Source organism: Acromyrmex echinatior, chromosome 9 (genome assembly GCF_024713525.1).
Source record: "Acromyrmex echinatior isolate Ae372 chromosome 9, ASM2471352v2, whole genome shotgun sequence".
NCBI classification, from domain to species: domain Eukaryota; kingdom Metazoa; phylum Arthropoda; class Insecta; order Hymenoptera; family Formicidae; genus Acromyrmex; species Acromyrmex echinatior.
In genome coordinates this window covers 10,671,529-10,688,416 of record NC_141860.1, presented here as the reverse complement: position 1 = coordinate 10,688,416, position 16,888 = coordinate 10,671,529, and the positions used below count along the sequence as shown (strand labels likewise).

General features: G+C 40.3%; 2 protein-coding genes across 14 annotated transcripts in view; both read left to right on the top strand.

Annotated features, from left to right (window-relative positions):
- LOC147908614 (CCR4-NOT transcription complex subunit 6) overlaps positions 1-16,888 on the top strand; it is a 361,019-nt gene that overhangs the window by 56,029 nt on the left and 288,102 nt on the right. For 3 of the 13 annotated variants that reach the window (XM_087409726.1, XM_087409738.1, XM_087409739.1), the window contains exon 4: positions 11,421-11,638. The exons of 9 other annotated variants lie outside the window; for them this stretch is intronic. In XM_087409726.1, the coding sequence (XP_087265852.1) occupies positions 11,421-11,623 (203 nt within the window). In that variant the 3' untranslated portion in view covers positions 11,624-11,638. Of the gene's footprint in view, positions 1-1,364; positions 9,184-11,420; positions 11,639-16,888 lie in introns of those variants that run through there. One more of the 13 variants, XM_087409735.1, reaches the window with a different exon arrangement.
- LOC147908616 (uncharacterized) overlaps positions 13,163-16,888 on the top strand; it is a 50,208-nt gene continuing 46,482 nt past the window's right edge. Inside the window, exon 1 of the mRNA XM_087409725.1 lies at positions 13,163-16,570. Coding sequence (XP_087265851.1) covers positions 13,997-16,150 — 2,154 coding nt within the window. The 5' untranslated portion in view covers positions 13,163-13,996 and the 3' untranslated portion in view covers positions 16,151-16,570. The remainder of the gene's footprint in view (positions 16,571-16,888) is intronic.

Here is a 16,888-nt window from a genome sequence, read left to right as displayed (position 1 = left end):
TATAATATACTGAAAAAAGTAGTAATAGCTATCAAATGTTTTTGAAATAATGCCAATTAAATGTTTAATTAATATAAAAAAAATTATTGTACCTTTTTAAATATTGAAGCATTATCAAACAGTCTAAATATTTAGAAAAGTAAAATAATTTTTTATTATATTAACGAAACACTTAATTGGCATTGTTTCACTAAATATTTGGTAACTATTATTAAATTCTTTTTTCAGTGTAAGTATGAGATTAGTCAATCATCATATACAGATTAATCAATTACTGATTTATCCATCGACTTAGATTAGTCAACCACGCATAACGTACGCTGGAAAATTTCAATCTTGTTGAGCGATCTAACGATTATGCCGAATGGTATGGCGATCGCTGTGGAATGCGAATTTACTGATCGAACCGGTTAATTGAACAAGGTTGAATCGAATGAGGCGGTATGATTTTGTGCTCACTAGGATGCTTGCTACATTGCTTAGAGAACCTTATGCCTAACTCGTTTAACAAGCCGCATAGACCAAGGTATGCATTATCGATGACAGTCCTGAGACGTGTAATTGCTGTAACGACTGACAAAAATAAAGGAACGATCTTGGCCAGTCACTGCTTGCGCTGCCCTGTGCACTTCCGCGGTGCGTCCCTACGCAAGAACGTTCGTTCCTTCGACATCGAATCCTATTCGCGATGTATCGACATTCACAGCAATAAAATATCGTTCGGTTTATGTTCCCTCGGTTACATCACTGGGATATCTTCCGACCTTTTCGAGGCATTCGCTTGCCGCGTCGTGGCAAAAGCGATACATCGCCCGAGGTCGATAACTTTCTCCTTAATGCACCTCACATTCAGGTTCGAAAAACCTATATTCACAAAAATCGTGAGTGTTGGAGAACGTTAGGAGAAAAATTAATGATCTGTCTGCAGGAACCACGAGAAGTATCTTACATGTGTGTGCGTTTTGATTAATCAAAAAATGTTCTTTATGTATTATATATATACACTTTATGTATTATATATATATGATTGTTACAATTTTTCCTTAAGAGAATATCTTGATTAAATATTTATTTCAATTTTGCAGTAATTTCATTCTTTTAACAAACCGTAAATTTAGTTATTCATTCTCTACATCACTTTTACTTTAATGTGGTATATGTTTAATTATACTTTGATATATATATTAATATTTAATAAATATATATATATGTGTGTGTGTGTGTGTGTGCAAGGCTGAAAGTTTCAGAATGATTGCATAATTTAGTCATATACGATATGTATAAACTTCGAAGCGTTAACGTCTGATATTCTATTACTTAACCACAACATTACTATTAATTTCATCTAATAATCTCTGTTTCAGGTAAGTTATGATCTCTGGCTTAATCACGGCGATGGCGTATGATTGACCTCGTATTGGGTGAGTAGTTTACGCGTGGCGTATACACGGTATCGATATTTAATAACCGCAAGTTACTCCGGGGATATTAATCCTAACTTTGACGCGTCCAAAACGGATCGTTTTCTCCGCAAGTAGTATGGATAAATGAAGGTAATACCGCTAATTACACGTATGACTCTTTGTAGCATGCGTGAATTGTTATTTTCTTGCAATTTTTTTTTTATCGGGTGAGTGCAAAGTCTATATGTAGGCGTACAAGTACATATATGCATACATATATTTTATATATATATATATATGAAACTTATATGCAACAAGCGTTTGATGGTACTATTAACTGACGACGTACAAGTGACATGGATTTGCATATGCCACGAGATTACGTATACACTTCCCTCTCAATTAGCGTCAAACGTTAAATTCAGCAACGGCACGTAACCGAATCAATAATATGTAAACATCATTCTATTATCGGCAAGAGTCCCACAGGACCGAAATGTACGGATAAACATCGGTTAATTTTCAATGGTTTGATAAGCTTGTTAAATTAGCTGGCCACTTCAATTTATATTATATTTTACTCTCTTTATTATGATTTTATGCTATTTAGTCTTTAATTAAGGGGATGGGCGGAATAAAGGCACAATTCTACTTAGATTCTTTTTTTTCCGGCAATTAGCTTTTTCATATATTATTGATTGTAATAGAAAAGTATTGTAACATGTAACTTCTTAAAGACATTACATAGATTTATTTAATATTGTACTTATTTGTGTATAATAAAAAAGTAGCAAGTTATTTAATTTTTATTAATACTAAGATTTTGTAATTAGGCTTTTCCGCTCATCCCCTCGATTATTACTGACTTACTTATCGGTAAAATTATTAGTGACTTATTGGGAATTAAAGTAATACTCCTATATACAGATACATTCTGTATCGCTTTGGTATTGATGTCTACTTATTTCGTAAAGCCGATGAGAAGTTTCGCGTAGTATTAATAAATCTGCCTTACTTAGTTAATATTAAAATTCTTTCTGTGGAAAAATATCATATCTTCATCGTCTATCGAAAATGGATATTGAAAGCTTGCATAAAAACGAATTTAACTCCAAACGAGAAGCAACTCTCGGCGCTCGTCATTCATGGCAAATCATCGTGCATTTGAGTAATGTATAGAGCTCGATATATATAGAGTCTAATTAATAAACTATGTAATGATTTTTATCGTGATCTTCTCTAATTATTCTAATTATTGCAATGTCGGAGCTTGATTAATTGATTCTGGATTTGTCTGTCGTCGATTTTTGCCAAATCTTATTTTAATAAATCTGATTGCCAAATAAATAAATAATTGTTCGCTAATTTACGTAGCAATTTGAACGTTACTTAAAGCGAAAAAAACTTTCAAAAAGTTCTAAAAATTCAGTGGAAATAGGTTATCAAAAAATAGAGTAAAATCTATATAATAATAGAATTATAATAAATTAAATATAATGTTAAAATAGAATATATAAACCAAAGCTATTATTATTATATACTAAATGAAAATTCTATGAATAAGTTATTATTCCTATTCTCTGCATTACCTCATTTGAGAAGTAATTTGAAATTGAAATGCGTTACTATGATGGTAAAGTTTGATATAAAAACTTGTTATGAATGATGAAAGTAATAATAGATGTTATTTCTTAAAGTTTTATATATATTTATTAATAATTTTAATCCTATAAAAGAAGTAATATCAAATCAATTTTTAAGATAATCATCAAATAAATAGCGTAGCATCACGTTGCTTTCTGCCGCAATATTAAATCGCTCCTCGAGGCATAGATTTTACGCGATATTCTGACGGGGTGGGTGTTTCATGGTTCATAAGTCGAGGTTTTATTTTTTTTCCTTTCACTATGGGTCATGAAAGTTGCTTGATTAAAACGAGGGATTTAGAATATTTCGCGGTGATGCCGTAATTGTTGATGAAAATACGCCTCATAGAGCTTTTAACTTTGAAATTTTCCGCCCACTCGCCTGACCTGTTATCCCCATGCAAAATGAAAAAGCCCGCGTGATCGTTAACCCGAGGAATTAGACCGTGTTAGGAGAGAGGCAGTGCATCTTACGTGAAGCTCGGAAACTCGCCAGATTTTTCTGGAAAGACAGAAAGAGCATGATCTCTTGCCGCAGATTAGAGGTAACGAACGATAATGAAATGATTGATGGAGAATGCCGTAAAATGGAAAAATATCTCTTTTTCTTTGTTATTTGATTTAATTATTATCCTCGTGAGTGCGTTTAGCTGTCGTGTCGCTTTCTCGAATTGTTACGATAACTTTTAATGATCGTTCTTTATAGTAAAATATATATTTTTTATTCAATAGCTTTATCGTATCTGGTCAAGTCCAGCTTGCAACATAATTGCAATTACGTGTCCAGCGTTGACGTCATAACGGCGATCTTGAGTTAGTTCTTAAATGGAAAGGTTAATATCGCGTAAATAACGGTAGATGAGGCAATTTCATTAACTCGGGATGCGCACAAATCGAATAATTCTTACAATATAAAAGTCACGAGATAGGAAGAGAACGAAAAAGGGCGTGGATGGTTATGCGAAAACGTTAATGGCTCGTTTTCTCTTTTTTATCCGTTCATTTGCCGCGTGCACGTATTAAGGGTGGATCGTTACTGTATGCGTTTTAATAACGACCACAGTAAAGCCCGCACGAGTCTCTTTTTCGCTCTTTGTATGTCTCTTTCTCTCTCTCTTTCTCTCTCTCTCTCTTTCTCTCCCCTCTCATTTTCTTTTCTCGTATCGCGTTCTTTTAACATGGAAAAATGAAGGGAAGGAAAACAAGACAAAATGACTTTCGACACTAAGCGAATTGGATGTGCGCTTTACCGAGGAATAATGTTCACCAATCGTGCGCGCAATTCGAGTGTGTTACACCACCCCCGTGCGCTGCTGCTGCCACCGCCGTTGTTGCACGGGGATGGTACGATGTTTATCGAAAATCGATAATAAGGCGAATGCGCGTGCGACGTAGTTTTGCTCGTTTTCGCATCGTTTGTCGCGGCTTACGATCCATGATGCTCTTTCTCTCACGAATTATCCGCGACACGAGCTTTGAGAAACGATCCCGAGTTATTTCAAGAGAAAGAGAAAGAGTGACTCGAGTCAAATTTTAGCGCTACGTATTTTTTAAAAAGAAAGTAACGCTTGAGATCTTTTTTTTTTATTCAGGCATTTTCGAATACATCGATGATATTTGAAATATCGTTTATAAAAGCGACGCAATAGTTATGTTTTATTGTCTTCTGCGAGAAAATATTTCTCTCGTAAAAAAGAAAGAGTGTTAACAATTCAAAGAGAAATCGAATTAGATTCGATTTGTTTACAAGGGAAGTGCATGTTTCGGATTGATCTATAAATTTCACCCTGTAAAATTGAGTCGAGCTAATATTTTTTATCCGCGGGAAAATAATTTCGCCATAGCGAAGACGCGCTGTTTGCATTGCGTCATTGCGATGCACATTTTATCGTCGCGTAACAGCACCTCGTTATTCTCGTTATCTCGGGCGCACCATGTCAAAATGCGTGATACATGTCTCACATTGTCGCACATTGTTCAAACAGAGATTTCAATTAAAAGTGGTATTTTTTTCCCCCGGTACTCTCCAAACAATGAACTCAATATTTGCATTTGCTTTACGCAAATCCCGCCATTTTCATCGTTGTTAATACGCGGTGAGCGATTTATTCGGATCTTATTAGCATGTATGCTAAACGATCACGAAATTCAAGCGAATTTGGAAATCAACGCACTTATGAGTTCATTTTTAGTTATATATAATTCCAATCACGACTCTTCTGCAACTTTGTCATTACTGTTTTCTGTATATATTTATCTCTAAATAATGTTTCCGAAATAAGTAATGGAATGGTATAAATTTTAAAGCTTTTAATCAAGAAAATGAGCGAAGCGTGAACTAAAGTAAAGTCTTATCTGATGGTTTCGATGTCCATTATCGTGATGGCAATATCTTTATTTTCCGATCGGGATTACTATTTCTATCTGCAGCGATAAAGTGCGTTTCGTTAGGGACTCGCGTTTAATCCCGTGAGGAAGTTGGATCCATCATCTCCCGCTGAATCTCGCGTTCTCGCGGGTGTCGTAAACGTCAAGAAGGATTATTGCAGCTGTGCCGGGCGATAAGATATTGCGAACGCGTGAAAACCCTGGTCGTCGAAATGCCGCCTACACAGTGTTGGTTGATCGCCGACTCGTTTCGTCTTTCCGGGAAGACGCGTGTCAGCGAGGATCACCGGAAAATCACACCTCCGTTCACTATTTATCATCAGTCAGCATTAATTGACCATTGCAATCGCGATATCGCGGCATAGTTGCATCCAAATTCTTAATAGATTATAAGTTAATTTCTTTTCTTTGTAATACGTCATTATTTATATCCACTTACTTTTTACGTAATATATTGTGTTTTATTACTGTAGCGATATTTGACATTGATTTTATGTTGATCTTTGTGCTGTCAACGTACATCTACTTCTCTTCAAGAGAAACTTTTTATAGAAGTTTTGTAACACTTGCTTTTTTTTTTAATTATTCTGCGATCTATCAAGATTTTTTGTGCCATTAAACTGATAATTAATCTTCACTTGATGACAAAGATTAATGTGGTGATAATTAATGTAATTGTACATCGATGCAATTAATACAATTAATATAATTAGCTTTTCATGTATTGCATGTTAAGTATGGCAGTATTAAATTTTAATTACGGACGCTTCGGCGAAGTCAGCAGCTCTTCTAATTACGGAAGATCTCGCTTCCCTCGTTAGTTCAAAATAATATCGGGTCGTCTGTATTTCGGGAGCGAAGTTTGCGCAGGAACTGGCGGAGTTTAGGCTATTTATCCGCCGTGAAGCGTTATCCGCAGTTTCGTCTGTGTGCACATTTCGCCGCGATTAGCGCATGTTCGTTAGTGCTTGGGCGTGAACTTGTACGGAGGCCTTCGGCAATCGGTCGGCCAACAGATATTCCTTCCCGAGAGATCCTCCGGGATCCTCCAGATCTTTAGGCAAAGAGAATCGGTGTCCTCGTGACGAAAGTAGAACGCGGAATAGATTGTCGTTTATCGATTTTGCGTCCGGCCATAGATAGACTCGTTATTTTACTTTATAAATATTTAATTAAACACACGGGAAAGTTACTCGGTATACACTAAAGATCGCGCTCGATCGATTGGCGTGTAATGGAATAATGAAATAATTCGTGAATGTCATAAATCGCATTTGAAATTCCCTTTAGAGGAATGTCAAGCGAGTTAGATTTTTACGTCGCGTGAATACTTTTTTTAATTGAATTTATAAAAGGATCATATATATTTTTATATTTTATGTAATTTATACTATATTTCATATACGTAGATGTAACATGAGTACGTAGAAGTCTTTGACAAAATAATTGCAGAAGAATGATTTATTGGCTCGAATTTTTATGTTACTTCTTTGAAACACTTTTTCCCTTTTGATATTGCGTAGTACAATTATTATAATTTATGATCCACGTTTCAGTGCCTTGATAAGAAATGATTTTGCTGATTAAAAATATTTCGCGATCTGCACGAACACACGTTTATGCATAATACGTCGCTATTATGTCACTATTGTGATAAGCACGGCCTCTTAGTTTCTATAGGGAATACACAACATCAATGAAATGTCACCCTCATTTCTGTTGTCCAATTAAACATGCCAAAATGTTAAACACTATCGGAAATATTTATTAGATGAGCGTTTGAATGTATTGTTATTTAATTTATATTATTATATATCCCCGTCGATTATGCCCATAGCGACTGATCGATTTGCGAGCGAATATATCACGTGTCACTTCGAAAATTACTTGTAATCTTCGTGAATCGATCGTTCGTTGATAATCTCTTTGATTTGCGTCCGATGAAGAATTTTTCGCTGGAATTACTTTTCAAACCGACGAAATTTGCCCAGAAATACTGTCATTGTTGGACAATAAAATCTCTGGTTTCCACGTGTTATGAATAAGGACGGAAAATAAAAGTAAAATATCATGCTTTAACACGCTTGTCAGAATTATTCGCATTATTTGCGTCATCAGATTAGTTGGATTTCGTAACAAATAAAATGTTACGCAAACTTATAATCTGATGTAGTATATTTTATTTTAAATGGAATATTTTACGCGAACACGTTACTTATTCACGTCTATAAGCCAGATCGAGCCGAGAGGAGCTTTCTAGGACGATGAAAACTGAAATCCCTATAAGGGCTGCTGCCCTACGTTTCTCTTCGTTTCCTCTCTTTGAGAGGATTCGCTAGGTAGTTGCACCGCGTCGACCGTAAACTTGCGAACAATCACGATAATGGATGCCTTCTAGGAAAAGTTATAGTTGCGGTGGCGTAATAATCGACAGACCATCTGATAGGAGAGATCCTTGAGAGAAGGAAAGAGGGTGAGAATGAGAGACGAGTGGTGAGAGGGGGAAGATAAATCTTTTGGGCGGACTCGGAGGAGACAGATTCAAGAAAAAGCGGAAACGTGCGCCATGGAAGTTGTTTTCGTCGGAGATACAAAATCGAATTGATTTGCTCTCCTTGTTCTTTGTTGCAATTTGGTTGTACAACGATTGCAATAGTAGCTACCAGTGTTGCGTGTTTCATTTAAAACGAGAAATATTTGTTTTTGTATGTGTCTACGTACGTTTGTTGATTCAAGCTGAAGCTCTTGATAGCACGTCACACATGTCGCGCGTAATTTTAACATTCGAGCAGTCACGTGGAGATCGAAGGCTTCGTCGCAGGAAGTGAATCTCATAATCTGTGGAGTTGATTTTAGATAGGCTTCTTCCTCCTCTCGACGTGAATCTGAAATGAAGTTGTATCTAAAATTAATTCTATGAATTACGAACTCGTGTCTTTACAGTCCTCCAATCTTTAGTTGTGTAATAATAGTTGTATGAATGCGGCTCTTTGATGTTCACTGTTTCTTAATTAAATTTAATTTATGTAGGATTATTCCTTTCAACTTGCAACATTTGCCTAAAATATAACTTGAGAAATATTAACGAGCGTTATCTTGTAGTAAAATTTAAGCACGTACCTTATTACATAACTTGTAATAAATTTAAGCCATGTCTTATTATATAACGATTATTTAGATTATTTAGATTATTGCCATTAATAATCGATAGCTTACAAATCACGGATTAATCTGCCTTCCTCCGGTTACTATTTTTGTCGTTAATTTTTCACGTGCACGCTAATCTTCAATTTTCCAGGCGTCCGGAGTCTGGTGTAATGATCTAGAAAAACGACCTCCACGGTCTCAGGTACACATAATGGGCATGGGATGTTAGTTACGTATTCCCATTACAGAGATGCCCGCGTGCATGCCGCGGCCATAATGCGCACAGTGGATTTCTCATTATCGATGCTCGTGATTTATGCTCTGTTATCGTAAGGGACATTGTACACGTAGAGTAGGACCTAATTCGGATTACGCTAAGAAATTACCGTGTAGGTAAAGCATCGGTTTCTGTTGGTAGTTTCCTATTGATCGTGAACGCCTTGTATCCTTAGCGTTCACATCGGCATGATCGGTCGAGCATATCGATTGGAAATTTCCAATCTCAAGTGGACTAAGTCATACATTTATTACAATTAACGTATTTGAGAATACAAAAAAAATGTCATATCTGCCTGTACTTATAACAAAAAAAAAATAAATTTTTTTGCCTTCACTCATTTCTTGCAAATCTAGCATGTTTGTGAATGAATATATTAAAAAAATGTACGTAGAAATATTATTATAGATTTTAGATAAAATATTAATTGTGTAAGTCTTTTGCTTGATTAAAAAAAACATGTTATATATAAATTGGGTCTTTATAGAAATTTGTAGTACTACATGCGTGTTGCGGTCAATATCGCGCTGGAAATTGGAATTGGATTGGATTATATTGGAATCGTTTTGAACTGACAAAGTTACTTTCGTTGAACATCAATATTTCTAAATGAGGTTTCCGTACTTGAAATAATGGACATTCCTGCCATTTGTGTTCGACACAATGTATTTTCCAGTAAGCGAACCGCAACTGTATAAACTGTTGAAAAAAAAAAAAAAATTATCGCTCGAAAATATCGCTGCGTGATCAAAGTTATTTCGCGAGATCAAAGCAACCCCATTTTCCGCGGTACGTGCACAAGTTTCACTGTGGCTCGCTGAACGTTTTTGTTCCCGTCTTTAGCGAAGTTGCGAATTTTTCTCGCCATTATCCAATAAATTCCTCGGTGTCGAAACTGTTTGATGTTTATCTACGATGGCGGCCGCGTTTACAGGATGTATATTCGCACGCGATACTGTTACGAGATCTCGCGACGAGAATCATCCTGTAAAGCACCCTTGTAAAGCATTATTAAATGCTTCTCCGATCTATGTGCGTATATACTGTCGTTTCTATTACAATTATGTAAAATCGTTGCTTTCGTCTATTTAAAATGGAATTTTCTTGCAAGATGTTCGATGTCTTAAGAGGTATTCGATGTTTAATGAATTTGAGGTTTTGCTTTGAAATATTTTATAAACACTTACTTGTTATGCATTAATCTAATCTATTTAATAAATAAGATCGATGAATCGTCAAGACATCTTACATGAATGATAGATTTTATTCCTTTAATGGAACAATGTTTCTCTTATTTATCAAAATTCGTTCGCTGAAGCAGTTCTTATTTTTATTATTTCACTTTATCTTACATCTCTATCTTTTTTTCCTTCCGATTTTTATCGCGTATAAATCATTGTTGTAGTCGCTTTCACTCAGGAATCGCTCATTCAAGCGTACTTATCGACCAAGATTTTCTGAAGTACGCTTGTAGCGCACTTTCACGTCGCGCTTCGTCTATTTTTCATTATTTCCCGACGCGCTTCGTTTACCTTCGACAAGAAAAGCGCCTCCGCGTCTCTCCTTCATCCTGAACATCTGTGATGGAGAGTCACGGTGCTCAATTTCGGTCAGAGCTTTTCTAGTTTAACCGAGAATCAGATCGTCATATTTATCTTTAATTTAAAAAATGTTTCGACTTCTAGAATTTTGTTTTAATTTATTTTAATGGACAGAGACTTCACTTTTTATTTATATTATGTATTCTGCGACCCCAGCAAAAGAAATTTACTTTGATTACTAAAATATACATATTTTCTGAATATTTTCTAAATAATTCTTAAACAGGATTTGATTTATCTTTATAATATTGTAGAACTGATATCAATAATAAAATGTGATAAATTCACAAATAGTTTGCTTTTAACCTGTTTTTTTGATACCATAAATTTATTACGCTGTATACTTGTCTGGTTATTATCAGCCAACCGATCAAATAAAAATGAGGCAATAATTATAACGACTGTTTGTTTCTAGCGTGATAACAATGTCGCGTTGTGATTTAATGGTTCGACACATTTCACAATAATGCCAATCTATGGTGGTGCTAATCGCGGATAGTCACTTTATCGAGCGACTGATCGCGCGACGGGACATCAAAATCAGTTTGTAACAATCGCTAATAGCACATCCTCGATCGGGACGCGCGATAGCTCGCGCATCGCCATCGCATCGCAATCCTCTTATCTCTGATCAAGAAACACAATTTATCGTACACTAGGAAACGCCGTGACCCTAATCTAAAAATAAACCATGCCAAGAGAGAGCTCCACTTTAGACTCTATTTCGTTTATACAGGTGCACTTATCATTGAGGCAACACGAAAAAACCAATATATATTTTTCCACATTATTTCTTATAATGTCTATGATATATCAGGAATAAAATTGAGAACATACTTATGATTACATTTTCTATATTCGTAATAGCTGATAGAAAATGTTTATTGAATAATATTTAATAAAATGAAAAATATATAGCATATATCCTATATTAGGTAGAGTTTTAATATATTTCCAGGTAGAGAAGATATTTCAGCGAAGAAAAAAGATTTAATCTACTTCGGAGCTAACGGGAAAAATGCTTGCATTCGAGTTAAAGGTGGAATTTTCGGAATTTTGCATGCAATATACTTCATTTGCGTTCGCTTGAATGAGAAGTGTAATAATAAAGCGCTAGGCAGCGAACTTTTTTCAGACGTGTGTAATAAACGTGCTATTTGAGAGAGAGAGAGAGAGAGAGAAAGGAAAAAAAGTGCTTTCAGACTTTTCTTTGACGTAATAATAGAGCGATCGTTCCAAACACACTCTTTCCTGATGTATCTAATAATAGAGAGAGCCAATTCCGAACTTCTTTCTCCGCAAGTGCAGTAATAACAGGCAAGCGAAAGCCTAAAACTTGCTCTTAATGCGTGCTGCAGTAGAGAGGCGCTTTTAATACGTGTAATAATGGGGAAACGTAATGCCAAACTTTCCTGATGCATCTAACGATGGAAAAGTTTCGAACGATGAGAAAGAATTGAACCACCCTGCATCGCAACAGACGTTTCGGATAAGAGAAAGTGGGTGGAAAGAGATCCAACTCGAGTGGCGTGCTGCGAGGGATTGATGACTTGTGACCCACTTTTCGAGCGGTGACCCAGATGTGAAGATGCCTTGGTGTAAGATATTGGAGTTCTCCTATCTACCTCTCTTTCTAACGCGCTCCTCTTCCGCACTCTCTCCGCTCTCGACTGCCTCGCGGCTGACAGTAGTCGGTTAGTTCGCTCCGACACCGAGAATGTATAGCCGATTTCGTTCCTCGGGTTGAGAACGACCTAAGTTACGAGATTTTCAGGAAACCGATAGCCGATTGTTTCGAAAGTGACATATGTCAAATTCGGAACGCGCGCCTAATTTACTTTACTTTTATTTAAAATATATTCGAATATTTGACTTGAATCTCACTTCAAAGCAAACAATTTACTTTTTGCACATTTTTTAACAACTTAGATAAGACTTTACTTTAGATAATTATTTAAAAAGTGACATATAACGATATATTGTTAAGTTATTTAACGCTATTGCGCGACAAAACATGAGTTTGCGTAATTTTCCTGAGAACTGAAGTTACGTCATGCTATTAGTCCGACCTGTTTGACGTGAACTATTTAAAACTGGCGTAAAATAAAAAACGTCCTTCGATAGCACCGATGTTTTGCATGCGAAGAGTTATTACTACGGATATTTTAAGCGAAGTGCATTTTAAACGAGCGACTTATCGCTCGATGAATCATCGACATGATCGTTACTCCATTTTTCTCTTATGATTCATTGTATAAGTGAAGGTGATATCGGTGGAACGCATGATGTACATTATTGTATCACATAAAAATAGCCTTGATATTGAAGAATTTATGTAATTGCCCGCAGGTCTATGGAATGTTAAAATACCCTCGGACTAATCGTTTCTCTTTTGATATTTCTACGAGATTACATCATTTTCCTTGCCTCTTTCTAAATTTACATTTTCTATCCAATAGTCCGCGATAAAAAGCTAGCAATTTTTTTTAATTTAAAGAGAAAATCTATCAAAATTTTTTTTACTTTATACATTCCATGGGAATTTGATTAGACTTTATCCGCTCGAAAATAAGATCAGAAAGTCATAAAATTCTTCTTTCCCTCTTTGTAATCTACCGTTTTAAATTCACTCATATTTCACGCTGCAGCAAGCGCAAGAGAAGAGAGAAAGGGGGGGGGAGGGAAGAGAGATAGAGAAAGCAGGTTTTGTCCAGGATTTGTTTATGAAATTTATGCTAAGTCAGAGTATATATGAAACCCGGATAAGCATCGGGCAGACAGGTAGGCAGGTAAATTCGTCTTTGTCAGTCAGCGTTGCGACGGGTATACGACGATGCTCTCCGACTTGTCTCGTTCCCGCTCTCCCTCCCTCGCTTTCCTAGCTTTCTCCTAAGATCCTCTCACCGAATTGTGACAGCGTCGTCGTTTGCCGGAAGGATACGACACCGTGCCGCGCGTTGTATATACCCGCTGTGCGCGGCGTCATATCGAAAGAAGGTAAGGAGTGGGAGATAGTGCCATCGACGGCAAGGGAGGGAGTCCGATGCTCGTGGTGGTGGTGGTGGTGGTGGTAGCATCGAGAACGGGTAGGGAGACCTCCACGTCGCAGAGGACCGAGAACGGTGTAACGTTGCTCCGGCCAACACCACCAGCTTCAGTGTCGTTTCGGCCGCGGTCTCGTTCGGTCGTTCTCTCGGTGAAGGATCACAAGTTTATGCTCCTTCAACACATCACCGCGACCGTCTCTCTTCCCGGCCTACTTTCGATCTACGGAATACGTTGCGGATCTTGTGCCGAACTTGGTTGCTCCAGCCATCGTCGTCAAAGCTTATTATGAATATGGGCTAGTTTGTGATTATCCTTATCCGCTTAAGGATCAGGATCAATGGAGTAATGTGTCACGACAAGTAGGAAGAGAATCTGAACGGAGTTGATAGTGCTCGAGTGCAGGTGTCGTATTTATTTCGTATTGTTGAAGATTATCGCGATCGTGCGCCTGGTAACATTAGTGGCGCGGTCCGCGGATATTGTAAGATGAGCCCGGCCTCCCAGGGCGCCCTGGAAGTGGAGCGTTACATCGGCAGTTGTCTAATCTCGTCCAACGTGCGCGCCGGACTGCACGGCAAGCCCGTGTCCGTTTGCCGAAAGCAGGAACAATCAGTAACGGTACGCGGCGGCAAGACGCGCGGCTGCTATAATGGAGGGCAGAATTACCCCGGGCTGGCCGATCAGCAGCAATGTCAGGTGCAATACGGCGGTCCGGGCGGCTGGACGGGTGCGCCGTTGATATCAATGACGTCGAGTCCGCGCAGGTGTAATCAACGCTCATCACCGTCGCTCGGTCAACAACAGCAGCAACAGCAACAGCAACAGCAGCAGCAGCAGCAGCAGCAGCAGCAGCAGCAGCAGCAGCAGACGTGCACTGATCAGCAGCAAGTGCCACCGGGGGGCGGTCATCTACATAAAAGTCCTCTGTCAAGGTTGGCGATTCATACGCAGGGCGCACCCCTGATTCTGGCCGGACGATTTTACAATCGTGGCAAAGTGCACAGCAATAACAGCAATAACAGTGGTAATTCTAATGGTAACACTAATACGCCACCCTGCGGCAACATCACCGGCAATTATGTTCATAATAACGCGAACCCGTCCATGACGAGCAACGTGAACGGCACGACGAGGTGTCCGGCGTCGCGAATCGCCCCTCAAAGGTCGATGGAGGCTACCGCCAAGAAATCACCGACGACGGTATCTTCGAATTCCAAGACAGCGGCGACGAACGCCGATTGTTCTTCCGCAACGGCAAAAGAAAACACCGGTTCCTCGAATATCGCGAACATCGATTCGCTGAGTATCGCGAGCGACGAGAGCTCCGGCTCGAACAATTCGGAGAACAGTTTGCCTCGCATCATCAAGCCTCGCAAGCGCAGAAAGAAGGATCGCAAACCGCCGAATAACGTTGTCGCGAGTGGCGTCGACGCAGCTAAACCGGAGGAGTCGCAGGCGCACCGGCAGCAACCTGCCGGTTGCGGTGTCGTAGCCGGGGAACAGTCCAGCGTCATCGGTGTAAAATCGTACGCCCCGACTTGTTACGAACCAAGAATCTATGAAGCGGTCACGCCGCATCTCAGGAACTATCGGAGGCCACCGGTCAGCCATCGTGAGAATATCTACGGCGGCTGTAGAGCGCCGTCGATGCAGGCAGAGATGGCGGACATTAGGCAGCAACGGTACGCGCATCACCGGCATCACGTGCAAGTGAAAGTGTTAGACGACAACCGTAACGTGATCGCGGCGCCGATTCGTGCCACGGCTCCGCCCAAGGGCTACCGGCATCATCACGCCAACGATAGCGGCAACCTGTCGCGACGTTACGTTCATGAATACGCGGGAGAATCCTGCGAGACCGTTGCCAGAGGAGACGGTTTGGGTCCGTGTCAATGTCGATATTGCGATCCGGCCGGTCTGATTTGGGACGTCGATCGGAACGGGTACTCGCCGTTCCTGACGACGACGTTGCCACCGCCACCGCCACCGCCACCGTCGTCCGGCGTCGAGTATTGTCGCAGTAGTCATTTCGGCCAAATACCGCTGTTTTTGACGTCGCCGTGTACGAATCTTCAGGAACGCGCGCTCGACAGATTGTTCGACGAGCACTCTCGACTGCACGACGACAATAGGGACGCGGGGCCCGTCGCCGGGCCCGGTGGTGTAGTGTTGAGGCGTAGCTGGAGCGATCCGACGAGTTACTTTAGTTACGGCGAGGAGATCACTGCGCCGACGAAGGACGTTGGTGTCATCGGCGATCGAGGAGGCCAGTCTGAAAGTGGGAAACACAAACGAGCTCTTTGGCGTGGTGACAGCATCGGCAGCGCGCCAGCGAGCTCGCCAGCGAACGCGAATGCGGTGGGCCCGAATGCCGGTGGTGGGTCCATCGCGTCTCCGAAGGGTCTAGAGGTATCTACGGAAATCATTACATCGCCCAACGGTCATCGGGATCTGGAGATCAAATTCTACTCGTCGCCGTCGCCCGCCGAACGTCTCGCCGAGGAAGACAAGTCGTCGTCGAGTTTCACCGGGGAGGTCGACGACGACGACAACGGAGATGACGACTTCAGCGATATATGGAGTTACCACGAATCGAAGTTGCAGCAGGATTTCCGTACGTTGCTGCAGGCGGAGGAGTGATGGGTTGTCGTTATCTAATCCCGAGCGCAACGACCGCTTGCGGTCACACGCGGACTCTCCCGGTGGAGTGTGAAGTGAGAGCAAAACGGCGAATGCCAGAATGCGAACGGCAGTAGAATCACCGTGGAGAAAAGGAAGAGGAGAGTGCGTGGGTGTTGTCGACGATTTGGTATTTGGCCCCATTTCCTAAACGAAGTGACACGAGAGAGAAATACGGACGATGTTAACCTGGTCGCCCGTCATGCGCAAACGATTCGATTGACGTTCGCCTTAGTCTTACGGTGGTCGCTCTTACGTGTGGTCCGGGATCTCAAGGGGGTCAGAGCCAAGCGTCCCCGTGCGAACAACGGTGCCGCTAAGCCTCGACAACAAGACGGCGTCAAAGGCGACAACGAGGAGGGGCTTCTCACCGCTAACGGTGTTCGTAGTATACGTGACGTGACGCGCGTGCACGCAATGCCGCACGCGACTCACCGTCGCGGCTCACCATCGACGCTTCATCTGATGTTCCACGTCTAGCGAAGTGAAATGACTTCAGCAACCGAGAAACGGTGTCGATCAGCCTTGTCGCGAGCGTGTTAGTCTTACGGGATCGGGAGAGCGTGCACTTGCGCGCGCGCGCGCGCATGTGTGTGTGTGTGTGTGTGTGTGTGTACGTGTGTACACCGGAGCGTGCTGAGATGTGCTAATACACGTGACCATGCTGTCGGGTCTCTTTTAGCACATGAATTTTCCTTG